This window comes from Sylvia atricapilla, chromosome 2, assembly GCF_009819655.1.
Source record: "Sylvia atricapilla isolate bSylAtr1 chromosome 2, bSylAtr1.pri, whole genome shotgun sequence".
Lineage (NCBI taxonomy): Eukaryota > Metazoa > Chordata > Aves > Passeriformes > Sylviidae > Sylvia > Sylvia atricapilla.
The window spans coordinates 49,745,030-49,764,944 of NC_089141.1; the positions used below are offsets into that span (position 1 = coordinate 49,745,030).

At 38.1% G+C, this 19,915-nt stretch overlaps 1 protein-coding gene across 1 annotated transcript in view; it reads right to left on the minus strand.

Moving 5' to 3' along the window:
- TRPC4 (transient receptor potential cation channel subfamily C member 4) overlaps positions 1-19,915 on the minus strand; it is a 131,249-nt gene that overhangs the window by 14,102 nt on the left and 97,232 nt on the right. The window contains exons 5-7 of the mRNA XM_066313204.1: positions 10,681-10,820; positions 2,565-2,878; positions 624-819 (exon numbers count right to left, since the gene is read on the minus strand). Coding sequence (XP_066169301.1) covers positions 624-819; positions 2,565-2,878; positions 10,681-10,820 — 650 coding nt within the window. The remainder of the gene's footprint in view (positions 1-623; positions 820-2,564; positions 2,879-10,680; positions 10,821-19,915) is intronic.

A 19,915-nucleotide genomic window follows, 5' to 3' on the forward strand; every position in this document is an offset into this window, starting at 1 on the left:
GATGAAGCAGTGTTTATTTTCCTTAGTCTCCTTAATAGACATTTAGAAATAAAACTACACCAATAATCTGGTAAGGATAAAGACAGTTTTCATAAAAGCAAGAAACAGAACACTGTAGAACAAGAAGACATGACCTATTGTTTGAATAGCTAGTGTCCTTGGAACATAGGCACCCAATTTCTGTTAACTGTACATCAATGTCAGACAAAAAAAACAAAAACAAACTAGCCTTTCAGATGCTAATAAATATAATATATTAAAAATGAAGCAGCAACAGAACAATTCTGGGCAGTCTTTTTCTAAGAAGAGGTCCTGCACAGTGCAGCCTGGGCAGGGCTGTGGCCCACATCACTTGCCAGAAGCATCAGGACACCCTTCTCAACCCACAAGCTGGCTTCTTCCTCAGGGGCAGGTCTTCCCCATTTGTTTTGTGGGGAAATTTCCCTCTACCCAGTCCAGCTTGGATCTGGTTTCTTTGTCCTTCCAGAACAGTGCAAAAGAATTAAATTGCTGTATTAGTCCCCACGTGCTGTCTGTGAAATGTTTTATTGCCAGAAAATTTGAATGTAGGAACAGAGAGAGGGTATATATTACAAATGATCTAAATATAAGGAACAACTTACAGCAATGAGTTGGTAAGAGTTATTCATCATGGCTATTAGCATGTTAAGCAGAACAACCAGAGATATTACATTATAGGTACCAAACATGGTGGCCCCAACAAATTCAGTGAATTCATGCCTTGCTTTCACATTGGTCACATAGAGATTGATGAGTCCAAATATAGACCAGAATAATGACTGCAGTGTTTCAAATAACCTGAAAAACAAAACCCAGAAGGAATAGCTGTATAATAACAACACATTTAGTTTTAGATTGCTCACTTTCTCCCAAAACACACAAAAGTTCTGGACTTGACTGAGATGAATGACAGTTATCACAATACAGCCAACACAGAAGTATCTTTCCGGTGAAAAAATGGCCTCTAGATATACAACACAGAATCAAATCTGGGCATCGAGATATACAATACAGAATCTATAAATAAGCCTGCAAGCAAAAGACTTATTTCCCTTGAAAGTTTTGTTAGTTTTGTTCAAACCTCAGAGAGATAAATACAGTTTCAGAGACCTTACGCTGGACACCTTCTTTTGAACTATTTTCACCCTTCGCTTTAACTATAAAGGGTAGAGTAAGTATCCAAAAGTAACTCAATGATTGTGTTCACGAGGATGTTGAAAGAAGTATGGTATGCTCATATTATGCAATTCTGGTTTGTTGAGAGCCACTGAGATAAAAGGAGTTGAATAATTAGAAAGACATTGTTAGCATTAACATTGTTATCATGTTAAAAAACATCATCACGTTTTTATAAAGAAGGGAGACACAAAAAGACAAACAGGCTGTTCTCAAAAGAAATTTGTGGGGTTTTGCCTAAAGCATATGATATTCCCTTAGAGAAGTTTGTACAACAGCTAGGAAGCCAGTAACAATGATGAACTTTAAAAAGCAATCCTCTGCAGCTTGATAGATTGAAAAATTTTCCCTTTTGTTCTGTGTTCAGCTACACTGTACTGTCATAAGAATGGTCCTGGTTAGACTCTGCTCCTTGGAAGCGTGGAGCACATAAAGCATCACAGTTTGCCATGACACCACCTTCTGGCACTAGTAGCAGTACTCCCCACTGTTCCCCAAATGAATATTGCTTCCCTCAATGCTGAGCTCTGAAAAATTTCAGTGTGCTTTTCTGTTCAGATCACATAAAGTTTAGACCTGCATAGGTGTTATTAATATACAACATAAATACACTGTGCCTGAGAAAAGTTACTTGATTAAAATGATATAAAGGCTGCTATTTTTATAAAATAATTTCCTCTAAGGAAGCCATTGGTAATAAATACATTTTTAAAAACAGCCTAGATACACAGAAGTTAATACAGAATGGACATTTATAGCAGTAGTTTGATTCAGGTTGGAAGGTGAAAGACAAGAGAATTAGTGTTCATTTGGTAGTGTTTTGGTACTACAGACGAACTAAAAACTATAATGAAGTAAAATTGATTTTAAAGTGAAAGAAAAAGAAACCGTTTACAACAGAAATTAGAAATTTGACTGTACAGAGTAGAGTCAGTAGAATTTTGGACTGCATGGGTTTTTTTACAGCCTATCACATGTGCAATGAATCTTCATGTTTTAGAACACCAGAGTTATTTAATGCCCACAGGTAAACATGAAGAAATGCAGAGTGACAGCTGCTTGAGTGAGCAAGGTCTTAACTGGTGACCTTATGCAACTTCTAATCTCATTTATCTTACTCTTATTTCTATTTTACCTTTTATCTTTTATAATATCTTGAAGAGTACAGACTTCACTGTTGTATGAGGTAAACATTATTAGAATGATGAAATGTTAATTTTTTTTTAATTATTATTAGGGTAATATTAGATGTTCACCAGGACACCACTGTAATCACAACAGAAAATGGAGCTTCTTTTCTGTAAACAGCATCTAAGTGTATAAAATATTTGGGGAGAGAAGGACGATAGAAAAAAATAGCTACTTACGTTGAAAATGCATTATTCTGCTTTTCACATCTTATTCCTTTGCAGTTGCCAGGTTCATTTGTCTCATAGTAGAAGTAGAGCTGGTTCAATCCATTTGCAAAAGCGAGCAGCACAAGGCAGTATATGAAGAGAAACTTCAAAATATCCAGCAACATTCTTCCTAGAGATATCTGCAGAGGTCCCAGGTGAGAATTTGCAGTGAATAATGAGATCAAGCGCAGGGAGCTAAAGATGTTTGCGATTGCAAACAGGGCCTCAGCCACCAGGGTTGGATGCCACATGTCCCAGCTCTCCCGTGGAACTAACCCACTATACTGAAAACAAGCAGAAGGGAAGAAATTACTCTTCTATTTTGATGCATAAACAAGCATATCAGTTTCTTTATAAGCTGCTCAATTAATTTGCAGATATCACAATAAATTTTAACACTAGCAAAAATTTCACAGTTTAAACGTTCTGACACTGTGAAATAAACAGTTTTGAGCACCTTGCTTTTTAGAATTGCAGAAATTTCCAGCTGTACAAGCAGGTAAATTATTTCTTTGAAGAAAAGTGCAGGGCTGACAGTGATGGATAGAAACCCACAAAAACTCTGGCAAGTAGGAAGAAAACATTCAATCACCGAGTAAGTATATCACTTAATCACTAATACTGGACCAATGATGAAAAAGATGTTTATTAATGAACCATGGCAAACTGCTTATGTGTCTAATTATCAAAGACGCCTGAAACAGTGACTTCTGTTCCAGCTCTACCAAAAAAAATTCTTGAAGATGAAAGATATTTGAATTGAGGCTTAACTAGTGTGGCAGACTCATTATTATTTATTTGGTCTCATTAATCTGTTTTATAGAACATATCAGAGGACAGAATCTATGCTAGGAAGCCCTCTAAAAAGGGGATAATAGAATATAATATAAAGCAGATTTCAAAGAGGGACTATCATGTTGTCTCTGTTTACCTACTCTAGACCACACAGGTGCACCTTCAGAGCTGCTGGGCATTCCCCGAGCAGTAAGGAAAGGGACTCCATGTGTCACTGGGGCCAGATGACACAACATAAACAGGGATCACAGCATTTCACCACACTTGCCCAGCAAAGAAGGTGGTCAGTCTCAGAGTGGTTCTGGAACACTTGAGTAACTTGAACATACATTAAGTCTGTAGGACCTACCTGATCAGATGAATCCCAGAATCCTAAAGAAACTGGCTGATGTAGTTTCCAAGTCACTGTCTATCAAATTTAAAAACTCCTGTCAGTCAGGTGAAGTCCCCAGTGACTGGAAAGAGGGAAACATTGTATCCATTTTGAAAAAGGGGACAAATTAAAACCTTGGGAACAACTAACCTGTCAGCCTCCCAACAGCCTCCCTTCTGTGACTGGGAAGGCCATGGAGCAGATCCTCCTGGAAGCTGTGCTAAGGCACGTGGAGGACAGAGAGGTGATTTGAAGCACCAGCACAATGTCACCAAGGGAAAGTCCTTCCTGACCAACCTAGTGGCCTTCTATGATGGAGTGACTGCATCAGTGGACAAGGGAAGGGCTTGTGTCATCTCTCTGGACTTGTTTAAGGCTTCTGACACGGTCCCTTGCAACATCCTTCTCTCTAAACTGCTGGATTTGATAGGTGGACTGTTCAGTGAATAGAGAACTGGCTGGATAAGTGCATCCATAGAGAGATGATCAACAGCTTGATGTCCAAATGGATGTCAGTTACAAGTAGCATTCCTCGGGGATCTGTACAGAGACTGGGACTGTTAAACATCTTCATTAATGACATAGACAAAGGGATTGAGTACACAGCCAGCATGTTTACAGATAACACCAAGCTGAGTGGTGTTGTTGACACCCCTGAAGGACAGGATGCCATCCAGAGGGACTGGGACAAGCTCAAGAAGTGGCCCTATGGGAACACCATGGGGTTTAACAAGTGCAAGGCATTGCACCTTGGTCAGGGCAGTCAGGGGAATGAAGGGATGGTGAGGAGATGGACTTGAAATGCTGGTAGATGCATGCTCACATCCCAGAAAGCCAGCTATATCCTGGACTATACCAGAAGTGTGGCCAGAAGGCCAAGGGAGGAGTTTCTGTCCCTCTACTCCACTCTGGTGAGACTCTACCTGGAGTATTGTATGAAGCTCCGGCATCCTCAGTACAGGAAAGACATGGACTATTGGAGCTGGTCCAGAGATGTACAGTAAAAATGGTCACAAAGATGGAGCACCTCTCTTCTGAGGAAAGGCTAGAAGAGTTTGGGTTATTCAGTGTGGAGAAAAGATGATTTTGGGAAGATCTTGTGGCCTTCCAGTACCTGAAAGGGCCCCATAGCAAAGATGGAGATAGACTTTTTACTAAGGCTTGTAGCAATACCAGTGAGCAATTAAACTGAAAAAGGGTAGATTTGGACTAGATATAAGGAATATTTTTTTTATGATGAGAGTGGTGAAACACTGGAACAGGTTGCCCAGAGAAGTGGTAGACAACCTATTCCTGGAGACATTCAAGGTCAGGCTGGATGAGGCTCTGAGCAGCCTGATCTAGTTGAAGATGTCTGTGCTTATTGCAGAGGCACTGGGTTCCATGACCTTTAAAGGTCCTTTCCAACCCACACCATTCTATGATTCTGTAATTCTAAAATCCAAACTGTGAAAGGGAACTGGGCATTATTTTGGATGCTAATAGTTAGCACAGGCCCCACACCAGGGTTTCTCTAACCAAATGGTAGTGCATGTGAAACTGTCACAGTGCCTGACAGCAATCCCTGGCACAATGCCATTTACTCATATACAAGCAGCCATAGCAGCTGACAGGTTTGTGGATTTGGGGATGAGAACTGCAAAACTGAAAAATATCCCATTAAAACATTAAGAATTGCTCAGCCTTGTATTTTGTTCACCTGTGATATTTATTTTCTACAGAGCAGTGAATTAAATCTAGACCTGCTGGAATCATAGATTAGTCTTCTCTCCATTAGACTACCTCTCCCTAATGATTATGCTCATCTGCCCCATCTACTATGGCCCTTTAATCCAGTTCTGATTGATTCAAGATCAGTGATGACAAACAGGCAGTAGAAAACAGAATTTAGTTACCAGAGACAATACCTAAGAGATAAAACAAGAAGAAAAAACAGAAGAAAATATTTTCAGTGTTTTTTAGAAGAGAGAGCTGAGAATTCCTCAGCATGATTCCTATAATGTTTTTCTTTGAATAATATTTTACAGCACATTACTGCAAATTCTCATGGCACTTTACAACCCTCACAGCTGAAAACTTGCACGTATTAAATAAGTAGGAATAACTGTCTGTACAAGCAAGGATTGGTACTGAACAGTGCAGTAGACACTCAAATTAGGGAAAAGTACACAAGGTGTTTTGGGGCAATAAAGTAAAATACAGTCATGGAGAAATGTATAGAACATATATGAAACCCGGAAGAGATGTAGTTTTTGGTAGAGAATCAAAAGCATCCAATTGCAGACATACTTTAAATGAGGGCAAATAGTGGCAGATTTCAGGGAAGTTACAGATGGGGGGGAGTTGGGAGACATCTAAGGAAATACCCTTCTGAGAAACACATGGAACTACAGAACATTGAATAAGCATAGCACATGTTATACCAAGACAACAAGAATCAAGTTTAACAAGTCAGGTGTGGATAGCCATATCTGCACTCTGCCACCTGCTTTTACAGTCAGCAAGGAGAAATGAGAATTTCTAGAGTAGTAGGGAAAGCACTCCCCCACAGGTGAGTTGCTCTTTAACTTTCTCATTTTCTCATTGATTGTTGGGGAAGGGGATAGACTGACTTACAGCTGTAGTCTAGTAACACACATCCAGTGTCACTTTTTCTAGAAGAAATGATGTTAACCAGAAAGGTGGGGAAAAAACCAACTTTGTCTATGATGTCCTGGAAAAAGACACAAGAATGATTTTTTCAAACATTCAGAAAAGATCAAACGACCTTTTATTTGTAAAAGGGAAATTAAAGCCACGATTGTGATATTTCATCATACAGACTCTTCCTTTTTTGGGCCCAAGTGCTTCCTGCCTGTTTGGATAGAATTCAAGAGGTGTCACAGTCATAAGCAAAGAGTGATGGCTGTTATGTAAGTGTTGAAGAAACATAATTTAGGAGACTGGAAATACTTGGCAAAAAACCCTGAGAAAGGTGAAGGCCTGAGAGATAAGTTTGGAAATTGCCTGTGAAATATACTAACTCAAGAAGACAGTAAATATTATAAAGAAAATAATGAGTACAAGAGGTCTCTAACAACAAATCCCTAATTATTCCACTAACTAGAGCAGAGGATGCTGAAAAGGAATCTGGAAATATTAAAGAAAAACCTAGAGAACAAAGCAGCTTTCATCTGAAAAGGAAAATACAGAAGACTAGCTAAATGACTAGGTATACTAAAACCAGGAACAATGAAAAAGAATAAAAAATGTATCTTAGAGCCAAACCATGGAGAATTGAAGTATTTTTTCACTCACTAGTGTTCGTTGAAGTCCTTCTGTTCTACACATGATAAATAAATTAATAGTGTTTTAGGGAGTGAAAAACGGTAAGAGAAAGCATAGCAACACTGAATTTGCTGTAAATCAAACTGTAAATCAACTAAATGGTGTTGATAGTCTGCAGCCCTCTATTTGGCGACCCTGATGAATTTCTGTCCCCCCTGGAAATGCAAACACCAAGTTTTGACATGTAAGAAAGCCAACCATCACTTAATTTGATTAAATAACACCTATTACAAAAAAAAGCAGAAAACAAATTGAGCAGCATATAAACAGTAGAGTTTCAAGGCAAATTGAAACATTTTGTGATAACAGCCAGAGAATGCAAGATAATAATTCTTGATCCTTACTCAAAGGGATTAAAATGCAAATTCAGTATCTGAACCATTTGCGAGAAAAAAAAAGCTGAGTGATCACTGTTTTCCCATTAAAACAAAAGACATGAACTCTCAATCTTTTGGAAGCACCACAAGAGATCAAACAGACATGTAGATCAGGCTACCTGAATGTTTAATGGGCTGTTGGACCTCAGTCTAAGGTGACCCCATTGTTCAAGGTCACAAAGAGACAAGTTAAATAATATCCATTTCAGGAAAAGTACTTTAAATCCTTTCCTGAAAAGTCATATGTAAATGTGAACTCTTCCTATTTTAAAATGTATGTACCAATCTTTGCATTCATTATGTGGAATTTAAAAGCAGCAGTTGGAAAGGGACAGAGGGACAGCCTAGCAGAGAGCTTTAAAATGGTAATTACACTTAGGAATTGAGTCCATAATTTCTCAGGGGTGGAGAGGTGTTAATCCTCCTATGTAAATGAACATTTAGTCTGTGAATCTGGTAAAATAGCAATCGAAACCATTTTACAATGCAAACATGTAAGAAGATGTTAGCTTCTGCAGAACTGGTGGCAGGGGAGATGTATAACCTTATTTACTCCTGAACAAAGTAGACCTGACACAGTGATCATTAAGCAAGTAAATGTTGAGAGAAATAATGTACTTTAGCTACTTTTCAGAGTTCTTCCCCTGAACAGGAATTTGTTTCCTTACTAGATCTTCATGTCAGTGGCTGAGGCACATTATCAGCAATATGAAATCGTATGTGATTTCTAGCAGAATTGAAAACAAGCAGCACTAGGTCCAATGCTCAGATTTAACAAGTATTTAGGATAAAGCAAGCAGGTTCTGCACACATGGTGACACTGCACTTAACTTTACACATCAGAACAAAATAGATTATATTCAAAATCATAAAAGGAACAATTTTTTCTTAACACTGAATGATTTCTACCTAAAGTGCTCCATAAAAACAAATGTGTTGCTTAAAATCTGTCATCTTGTATTTTACAAAAACTGTCTCAATGTACTATATATAATGATATCTTTATGGAGGAGAGAGCATTTTCAGTGGATATACTGGATAATTTAGGAAGACCTAACATATAGATGCAGAAACAAAAAAACCCACAATATAGGCCATCAAAAATTATAGGAGGTCCTTATTTTATTTGTATACTGGCAATGAAACCAGTAACTTTGACTTATTTTAGCAGTTCTCTCATCCTGAAATTATACACTTCAGTGAATTTTACAGTACCCTATCAGCTACTCTAGATAATATCCATCTACTTAACTACTTGCATCAGTCAGAGAGCCTTAAACAGGCAATAAACACTATATTTTGCTCTGGGAATTTTTATCACAGAGGACAGTAGCATGTGGACACTCATTTTATTCAAGGGAGTTGGTTAAAGTGTTGTCTTAGGTGGCTGGAAATGATCCATAGAAGATAGAATTAATCAAACAACTGACCTTATATATTTGGTTCAATCAAGACAGAAGAACTGTAACTTAGAAAAACCTGACTCACAATGCTTAGGAAAAGAAAACTAAAGCTTTACATTAAAACATATTGGTTACATTTGGCGTCCTCTCAATCTCATCTGGCATGGTGGAAAGTATTTCTGCTGCAGGCATATGAAGGAATGTGGCAGGGTATTAAATCACACTTGTATTCCTCTGTTCATTACTTCATCATGTGTTTCAGTTGACTAGCACAGCTTTTTTAAGAACAGTATTCATTATAATTAAAACGTAAGCACTAATTTGGGGAGTAATGAATTCACGTTATCCCAGATACTGTCACCTTGGAATCCGATTACTGCAAGCAGAAGCCATTTGGGAGATGAAAGGATTATAATGTCTTCTAATTAGTATTATTCTGAAGTGAATAATTGGCCACCTCCAATGCTTTGGAAACATCGATTTTAATGAACTGTGTGCTTTGTTACAAGGGACAGTGAAATGACTGTTTATTTTCTAGTCACTTTATGATAAGGCACCTTTGTCTGTAAAAAGAAATTTCATTAGCTTTTAAGTGACAGCTCACCACTCTTTGGAGCACCTTCATCTTTCAGGTTCCAAATTTCTTTGAGTGAGAAGACTTCCAAAGGTTTGCAGCCAGAGATCCAGCATGTCAGAAACCTTTTGTCAAAGAAGGCTGATGTGACAACACATCCCAGGTCTTTGTTCATCCCTGTTTCTGAGTGGCTGACATATGGACCCTCATAAACAGACACAAGATAATACAAATGACAGTTCCTAAATTCCTCTATACCTGTGGCAGGGCTGCAGCAAGAACAGCTGCTGTTTGAGGAGGGGAAGTCATAACTTGCTACTTGATGACTTTCTCCTCCGCCTAGTCAAAAGCATCTTGGCAGAGGAGGGACTCTCCTTCCATGCCTACACAGTGGTACCACTGCAGCTGTAAATTATCTCTGCCAGCAGCAAACTTGAGAAAGCAGAAGTACAATGCTGATCCCAGTGGCCAGTAAAAATGGTCTTATCCTTACTTGGGTGACGATTTCTTTTCATATGTGGTTTTCCTACACCTGAGACCATTTTTTTCTCAAAATATCTCATTTTATGAGGAATTTCTATCATATTATGTATTCATGTGGAATACATACAAAATGTTCACAGAGCATGTTCTACACCTTTGAAAAGAAGGTTTGTTCTGCTGGAAGATACTTGAAATAGTGGAAACACAAGACTATTCAAGTCCATGAAAAGAATGTAAAAATGAACATACCCAGCCTCAACTGACCATTTTATTCCCTTCAGTTTTACTTTTTCAGGTTGCACTTATAATACATTTTTAAAAGAAATTAAAATCTTGCTCTTTAGTTTTCCCCACAAATTTTGACTACATATTTTGCCAGTAGACCTCTCTGAAAGTTGTGTAAAGTTGTCTAATGGGCAATAATTTCTCACTTAAAAAAATCAAATATTAACATAAAATGCAAACAGTATAAAATATTACAGGTAATTTTCATTTCTCAAGAAATTTATCTCATGACAGTTCAGGAAAAAATAAGAAAAGGTTGCATGGACCAAGAAGAAAAAAGCATAAAACCTAATATTTTGTTTGTTCTTATACTTGTCTAGTTTCTTGTCATTGCTGCAGAAGATTCACAGACCACATCATACGTCTCTTGCATTGCTAAGCCTCGGGACCTCCAAACACAGAAGGAAGACTGAAGAAGCCTGATTTAATTAATTTTAAAAATGTTGCTGATTTTTTTTTTTTAGTTTACCTTTGAAAATGCAACAATTTTCAAGGAGATTGTTGCCAAGTACAAGGAGTTCATTACAAAATCCATCAGGTTCCACCAGTCGTGAATGTAGTCCTGTAGTCCACCGTCCCACATCTGTTTAATTTCGCCCCAGATAAAACCTGTAATAATAATAGAATATAATTCATTAGGCATGAATATTAAGTTAAAAAAGGCTGTGACTATTCTAGACACTTAACTCATAATAGATTGATTCTCCTTACATCAAGTGTAAAGGAGAGGTGGATAAGTGTTCTAAATTAGATATCTCATTAGGTGAAATTTCATCTTTCTGCTGTTTCTGAAACAAATTTGTCACACAAAATCCAACAACCCCCTCCCCAAATCTGCTTATACAAGAACAATTTCTTTGGTTTTCTTTAATCTCTTTCTCATTGTATCCTAAAAGTATAAAAGGGGTCTTAAAATAAGTTATCAGTGTAAACTCAGTCCCTGGCATCTGATGCAATGTATTTCAGGACGGGAAAATTTATGACTGCAGAACTCAATGCAACAAAATTTTGATTGGAACCCACACAAAAAGGAAGAGAATTTCTATTGTTATTGTCAATGCTGAACTAAAGTCTCTCTTTTCCATATGAAAGAGTAGTATCTCCAGAAGAAAGTCTTTTGTTGACACCTTCCTTTGGGACATGAAGGAACTGAAACCATTTTCAGGTGTGCAGAGCACACATTGTGCTAGACACAGTGAAACAGAAATAGTCAATGCAAGTGAGAAATCTGGCAAGTTGTCTTGATATGAACTTGGTTTAACAGCTTCAGAGACAACTGTGTGGTGACTCTTTAATGCTATAAAAATTGAAACCACTCTGAAGAAGATACTCCACATTACTGTATATGCTAATAAGACAACATGGTACATTGAGATACATATTTCACATTATTATCTACAGAGATTTTTTGATAACAATACCATTAAAGCTTTTAATTTTTCACAGTTAATTATTTTCTTGTTGGAATTTCTTACTTTCTGCTCATTAGAGGGGTAAATTCACCAGAATTTACCAGAATTAAGGCCAAACTCTCACATATTGGTGCTGAGATCCAGTTAATTAAACATGCCTTTTTTTCACCTGCTCTTTTAGAAAAATGATAAACAGATTTCATGCAGGGGCCTATAGAGTTCTGCATTTTTTTTTAGTATGAGCTTAATTCTCCTTAAACCTTAACATTTTGTCTCAATGGGTCTTTGGTCGACTGGATGGAAAACTTGTGGTTTTCCTCAAACATGATCCCTAAGAAGTAATGTCTGGCCTTCTCTCATTTGTGCCAGGTAGGTTTTTGACTTACTATGATTTAATTTTGTTGGTTTGTTTTTTCTGTCTCCTGATTGCTTTCAAAAGGAAAAGTTCTCTTCCTCATTAACTTCACTATCAAACCTCAGACATATGGCCCCATCTTGTTTCTGTGTGCCATTACCAGTAATGACAAGCTTGAGGAGTACCTAAATCATCTGATTGATGCAGCAATTTTTATTTTCATAGGATTAATTTTCAGCCATGACACCATCACCATTTCAGCATTCTGCAGACCTGGGGTAATACTCCAAGGAAGGACCTCACTGGCAACACATAGTCAGGAAGTGGGATAGGCCATTTTACTGCCTATAACAGCATAGATAGGTTGATGGCAACTCTATCTGTAGTGTATGAGATAAAACTAACCAAGAAAATATAGCACTGTTACGAAGTGAGCACTTATTTTAAAGGTGCAATCAATTGCACTGAGTAACAGTGATATAGAACAGCTGAACATGATTGTATAGCAGCGGTCAATGTCTTCTAACAGCACACACTGCTACACTGTTGTCAGCTGCCCAGGAGCCATCACAAAGGCAACATGCCTCCCCAAGGCTACTAGGGCAGGCTCCTACATGCCTGCCCATTTCAGCCAGTGAAATGACTTAGCCACTTACTCTTCACAGATCTGGCCACTCGTGGCATGAGGTATGAACATGCTGGCAGCAGATCTGCCTCCCCCTTCTCTCCACAATCCTCTCCAACCCTCATCACACAATCCGTGAATTTGCAAATGTCCCTGCTTGCTCTTCCACTACCTTTAGGGCATAACTTGTTAAGACCTATCCATCATCAGGTCATAATTTTGTGTGCTGCTATATCCCCTTCACATTTCAGACACTGCTCTCAGTCACTGCTGCTCCACCAGCATTATAGCACATAAAAATCACCCCTGTGCTGCAGGAGAAGACCTAGCTCCAGGCTCTGAGCTGAAGTCTGTGTAATACAGCTATGGCCTCTAAGTCTCAGTGTCACAGAACAGTGCCTTGCACTTTTTTGTTTAAGAAATTTTCACTTAACACTGACAAGACTGCTATGGCACAGAAAGCAAACAGCTGCATTGACAGGACATCCCCAAATAAAAAGGCTTTGCAGAAATCAATACACACATACATAGAATGAAATAAACTTTTTTTGTAACGCATCATAGTTAATAATTCTCTTTAAAATATGCTTTGAAAAGACAGCAGTAATAGGTTGGAATGCAAAATATGATTAATGCTTTAACAAGAGGCTTTAGGTTAATTGAAGTCTTCTGCCAAGATATTCTATGGTTCACAACCAGCCAAAGATGTGAACTGACACAAACTGCAATGGGGCTGTTCTCTGTAAGACTGTTTCTCAGTATTGTATGCTTTGACAGCACTGCCTAAAATATAAAGGTATTATGAACAGATTGAAGAAGAAATGCTGACTAATGCTGCTGCCCTTGATGTGTTTTGTGAGTAAAAAGCCAGAATGATTTTCCAAGCATTTCCTGGGTTTCAGAAAATGAACTTAATTTTAAAGTTGACATTAGCAGAGAAATACTGATCTATTATAAAATAGTGGAAAAGAGTACATGGGTGTTGTAAATTTGACCATTTTGAATTAGAAACACAATTAATCCAAGCAATTTGGAAGTCATCTGGCAGCTGAAAGTTCTGAGTATACTTTAACATAGTAAAGGTGGTGGTTTTAATTATTTTCTTGGTTCAAGAAAACCTTTATGTTCATCCTGATGCACGGTCTTTTCAAGCAAATAGTAATGAAAAACTAGAAGTCCCATATTTTTGCTGACTGTAATGGAGATGTGATAGTTTGCTCTTGCCAGCTGAAGCACCTAAGTACAAACTCAATGCAAAAATCCAGTCACTGAGATCCTATGTCAGTCCAGAGAACTTGAAGCTTCACTTAGATGGATAGATGGATACATTTGTGAAAGATGCCCAGCCCATGTATGCAGAGAAGAGCTGCCCATGCATGTATGTTTGAAAACAAATCTTGGTACCAAGTCCCAGGGTTGATTGCTGAAATTCACAATTCCAGGGCAACCTCACCATGAAAGTTGTGAAGAGTCTTTGCAGCTACCAGGTCTCCATGGCTAGGGATTCTTAGTGGGGCTCATCTGGAGAAATGAATGCTGGAAGAAAGGGACTCCCTTGAGTTCTGTAAATCCTCCCAAGTGTAGGGCTATCCCAGAAAAGTGTACTCTGAAATCTCAGAGCCATTATGCAACGCTGAAGATGTCTCTAAGGCCTGGTGAGCTTACATGATGAAGGTATTCTGAACAAAAAACCTCAGGGTTTAGCTGTGTTGTTTAGGTTTAATTTACGGCAGCCAGAGGTCTTGAAATCTTTTTGTAGAACAGAACTGTATCTTTTTACAAGAAGCAAGAGTCTGAGGGAAAGAAGTCAGACCACCCTTACCTCCACAGGCTCTGACACAACACGCCAATTTTCTTCTGTTACATTCACTGGGAGAATCAAGAAATTACTTGGAAAATCTATGTTGTACTTTTTTTTCAAAAGAAAAATACATCCAGAGATCAGAGCAGAATTATCTCTGTGGCCTTGTACACTTGTCTATTTGGTTATGGATAGCTGGATACTACCTGATTTTATTATGCAAGGAGGCTTTAGGGCATTTCCAAACACACGGCAGAAGAGAAGACACGCAGTGACAAGACTGTCTATTAGAGGCACTGGGTCCAGGCACTGCCTGATCATTAATGTGCCAAAGCAGCAACACTTCTGCAAACTGACAGAGCTCATGTCAGAGCTACACATTCAGAAGAAAGAAAGCTGACATCTCAACGAAACAGAGGCGACACTGCCAGCCTGCACACAGGTACTGGGTAAAAACAGCTAAGAAAAACCAGCCAAAGACCAAAACCAAAGTAGATCTAAAAGCAAGAGCCTTTTAGACAGTCAGGTTGGGGATGAGTTTCTTGCCCAAAGCCCTCTTTAGCTCCCTGGGAGGAAACAATAATCCTGTCATCTGCAGGTAGGTCAGTCTTGCCAGTGGCTGAAAAGTGAGCCATGTAGGATCAGGCTTAATTAAAACAGATGGCTAACTTCCAGATGCCTGTATTTAGCAGAAATAATTCCACTCAGAGCAGATTTCACTGTTTGAGCTGGATATTCTTTGCTATATTCTGTTTGTTTCTTTGCTCCAACTGTGTCTTTCCTATCTCTTCACACCAGCCAGATTTAACACCTGCCTCTTAGCCACTCACTTATCCATTCCATGCTGTTATCATTTATTGCACTTGCAAGGAAATTATCAACATTATGAAGCTCTTCCACCTCATTAATCAAGGACTTAAATTAAAAAGTTGAGGGTGAGACTTTCAAATACTTGCTGCATTGTTTATACCCACATATTGGAGCAGTAAAAGAGAAATAACAGCATGCCTATTTTGAAGCAGCCTGAGATGACAGAGACAAATTGCATTAAATGCCCATGGTTTTAATGGGATGAAATAGATAAATCCAGGGCAGGAATTCTACAGACCACATGAGGCCCTGGGAATGACAGACACCATAAAGAGGTTTTGGAAAGCATTGTGAATTATTATACACGCAAGCTGATCAATTGCAACCATTTGACTGAAGTCCAGAGTGCCTGAAGCAAGAAAGAAACTGAAATCGATGAGATAAAATTATTTCAAAGAAATAAAATTAATTTGTGATTTTTCTTTTTGCAGCAAACCTTTCTGAACATTAATTAAAAAATTGTTTCTTCTAAAATAAACCCTACATATCATAAAATACATATCATAAAACAAATGAGAATACATCTTAGACAAACAAAAAGCACTGAAATAAAAATGTTTTTAGAAAAATAACATCTTTCATTAAAATTCTCATAACATTTCTAAAAAACCCTTAAGGATTTATTAATAGATATCTCATACTGCATATGATTAATGCGCAGATGCATAATAAATATACACTGATTAAGATTAGCTTTTATCTTAAATATTTATCTATAGATTTTGAAGCTGCATTTCCTGTCTCGAAATCTTTGGATATAAGATACTGAAATGCCTTTTCAAAAAAGTGGACATGCTTTTCTTTCATAAATTAAGACTCTGATGGCAAACCTTGTAACTTTGAGCAGGGCAGCAGCTCAATACTTTTCCAAAAATTCTCTGTTCCTTTGAATAAAGTCTTGGGTAAAACACAGTATATTTTAGTGCTGGCAGTATATTTTAGACAGCTTTCAGTTAGAAAACATTTTGAACTGATCCTGTTTGATCCTTTATAGCTACCTAGACCTGTAATTTTACTCTTAAGGAACACATCTCTTAGTCTCATGCAAAAGAAACAAACAACAAAGAAATAGCTTCCTTCTGAAATCCATTCAAAGGTGTTTTGGGTTCTAAGAAAAAGACTTAGACACAGCCTGTCTAAATTCCTGTGTTGTACTGAAACTTGAGCAACTGCAAAGTAAATTTTCCAGCAACTGTAGAAACTCACAAAGATTTATGCCATCTCTACAACACTGCCTTTTGTTGTTCATAATTACGGTTAAAGTCCCACTGGAAACAATAACATCGCAATTTGTGAGACAGAGATATGAAAGGCAACATCCTGAACTATGTTTGGTGTCAAAAAGTTTTGTGGATCCTTCGCTAATTTTGGCCTTACCTTTCCCACAAAAGGTTGTTTGCTCTGTGCTATTTTTGTTCCTTACCATTAAGTGATGGGAAGCAAGAGGTTTCTTGGGGTCAATCTTTGTGTGCCAAGATCAACAACAGCTTTTTAGCATGTTTCTTGGAAAACATATTTTTGCTGGGCTGTGAAACTCTTTAACTGACAAACTCAGATTTGCTCTGCTGTGTGATGCAGAGTTTTTCACAGATACAAGAAGAAGTGAAACAAGCTGCTGATGATCTAAAGCTCAGTGAAGCAAAGTCCTTCCAGAGAATTCAGTGAGTATTGATAAGGCTTGATAAAGCTCTTCTGTTTTGCATCTGGGTTGATGAACTGATCTCTGCTGAAGGCATATGAAGACAACAAGAACATCCTGGTATAATTCAGAGGTGTCCACTTGCTGGGGTGTATTTTGTTAACAGAGTACAACTATTTCAAGCGAACATGCACAAAATCAAACACACACCTCTGGCTTTTTGATGGGTAAATACCTGTTTGTGAGGGCAACAACTGTGCACAGTGTCTGGGTCCTGTGTCAGGTCCAGGAAAAAAAAATGTTAATGACATGGCCAGAGGTACCATTAAAACTACTTCTCAAGGAAAAAGACACCTGGCTTTTTTATTATAATAAAAACATTTTTCTTTGGCCTTCATTTTGGAAGTAACAAGACCATTCTAGATCAAATCTTTAAGTCCAAAAAGCCACATATCAGCCAACATCCCCAAGAACCAAAGAATAAAATAAAATAACCTATATAGATAATATTTACCTTAAATACTTACAACTTACAACTTGAGTTAAAAGTGATCGAGTAAAAGGCTCTATTATGTCAAGATACAGGCAGTCTGAAGAAGAAGTTGCTCTCCTGAATAATTTCATTACTAAGTCCAGTTTTGGAATACTTAGCAAAGAAGAGATATTAACTGGCTGAAGTGAACCTAATGGGAGGCCATCAAGTTAAATGAGGTCAGGACCACAGGATGTTCAAGAAGAGGTTGAGGGAACCGATTTTTTTCAGGCTAAAGAAGAGAATACTAATGGGAGGTAAGTAGTCTCAAAGCTCAGTTGGTTAGAGCATGGTACTAATACTGCCAAGGTTGCAGGTTTGATTCCTGTATTGGGGAATTCACTTAAGAGATGTTCCTTGTGGGTCCCTTCCGACAGAGAATGTTCTGTGATTCTGCATTGCTGCTGTCATCCACTAATGAAATTGTTGTTTCTGAAGAGCTGGAGCCAGACTTGCTCTGGAGGTGCACATTGAAAGGAAGAGCTGCATGTTGTAGCATGGAATACTGCTATTAGGACTAGGAAAAATGTTTACCAGTTGCTAGACTGAGGCACTGTGATAGAGAGGCTGTGAAATATTCATCCCTGGGGAAATGAAAGATCTAACTGCACAGACACCTGAAAAATGTGACCTGTCTTTGCAGTTAGTCTGTGCTGAGGAGTAGTTTGGACTTAATGGCCTTTTGTGGCCATTATGTGCATTATCCTTCCTTAAAAAAGCTGGGTTGCTGCTTTGTCTGGCTTGTTTTTCTCCTCTGTGCTATATACGTCACTATTGGTTATGTACTGTTTGATCTTGCCAGCCATTCTACCCTCTATATCTGCTCCCTGAAACATGTCAGTTCATACTAAATGTTTAATTTTTTACACAGCACTTTCTTGACCTAATTTAGAAGATGATGCTCGGCGTACTTGCCCCCTCTATGATGAGTTATTCTGAAGTGTCTTGCTGAGCCATCAGTTTGGATGCACACTGCGCTAAGGACTGACAAGACCATACATTCCCATATATCCCACCAGCAGTTTGCTAACCACAAATGTTTGCAATTTTGCATGATTCCCAAACATCCACATTCTCTATAGATTAATGTACTCCAAATGTATAAACCATTCTGACAGAAAGGGTGGGGAACACATTGTTCAAGAGATCCAGTAAGGCTGTATTCCTGCTCCAGGCAGGCTTTTGAACAATGCAATTAAAGTGAACATTTAAATATGACCATAAAAGAGAAAAAGCTCATCAAAAGAAATTGTCTAAAAAATGTCCTTTGCTGCAGCCACTCTGAAAAACTGGCAGGGAGCTTTTTCGCCATAACTACTGAACACTCAATTTTTCTGGTTGATGCCTTTCTCGTCTGAATTTCGTAGCAGTTGCTGGTGAAGACAGTACAGTCACTGCTAGGTTTGAGGCCATGGTTTAGGGCTGAAGAACAGCTATGACGAACATACAGGGATCAACCTGATCCTTACAGGAGCTGCAGTCAAGGCACAGAGAGGATGAAGTTGGGTCTTATTTGATTTCCCCTCTGAATCACTGCTATCATGTTCAGAGGACACTCAGCAAGTGGATGGGGAATATGATGATAGAAAAAGCTGTTCTTCCTCGTGTTTTCCCCAAGATGATATTCTTGATTTTCCTGTTCATTTTTCAGTGGTGATGGATTCTCAAGTATAGTAAACAGGCCTACGTTTCTGTAGTGTGAAGCAGCAGCTAATAATAAGATGACAATTAATTTTCCTTATGAGCCAAAGCTTGTTCCTTATTTGTTTAAGTGCAAGGGCAGGAGACTCTGACTCTTCTTACTGAGAAATTTTTCCACAACTATTTCTTAAGGTTATGACAGCCTTGTAACACTGACTTACTGTTCCACAGATAATCACCACATACTGGAGCACCCCTTGTGTAATCATCTAATCATGTAAAAGACAAAATTAATGCAGAATTTTCCTCAAGAGACTTTTAAAATGTAAAGTCGATAGTCTCCATGGAAATGTAGCCCAATACAAGTTTTTCCTCTGAGCCTCCTACTCTAGTGACAGTTTTAATAGGTGCTAATTATGCACATTCAGCCTTCTATTACATAGTAGTTGGCAAATGCTAATTACTATTTGCTCACTAGAGAGCTTAGGTCACTATGGACAGTCTTGAAACTTCTTAAGTTGCATGAAATATTTGTGTCCTGAAGTTCATGTTGATGAGTAACCTGCAACAGTGAGCTCTTCTTCCTCTCTGAATTTTAGGAGAGATTGTATTAAAATGCAAACTACATCCAGAGCTATTTGAATTAGGACAAACCAAAAAAATTCTATTGTTTAAAATATTAATAGTTTTGACATGTAATTGCTGCTCCAGGATACCCTTTTCCATGGAAGTGTTTACTTGGTCGTGTTGCAGGTTTCAGAGAAGAACTATAACCTGAGAGCCACACTAGTTTTGACTCAAATGACAAAAATTTTTGTTTACATCCAGA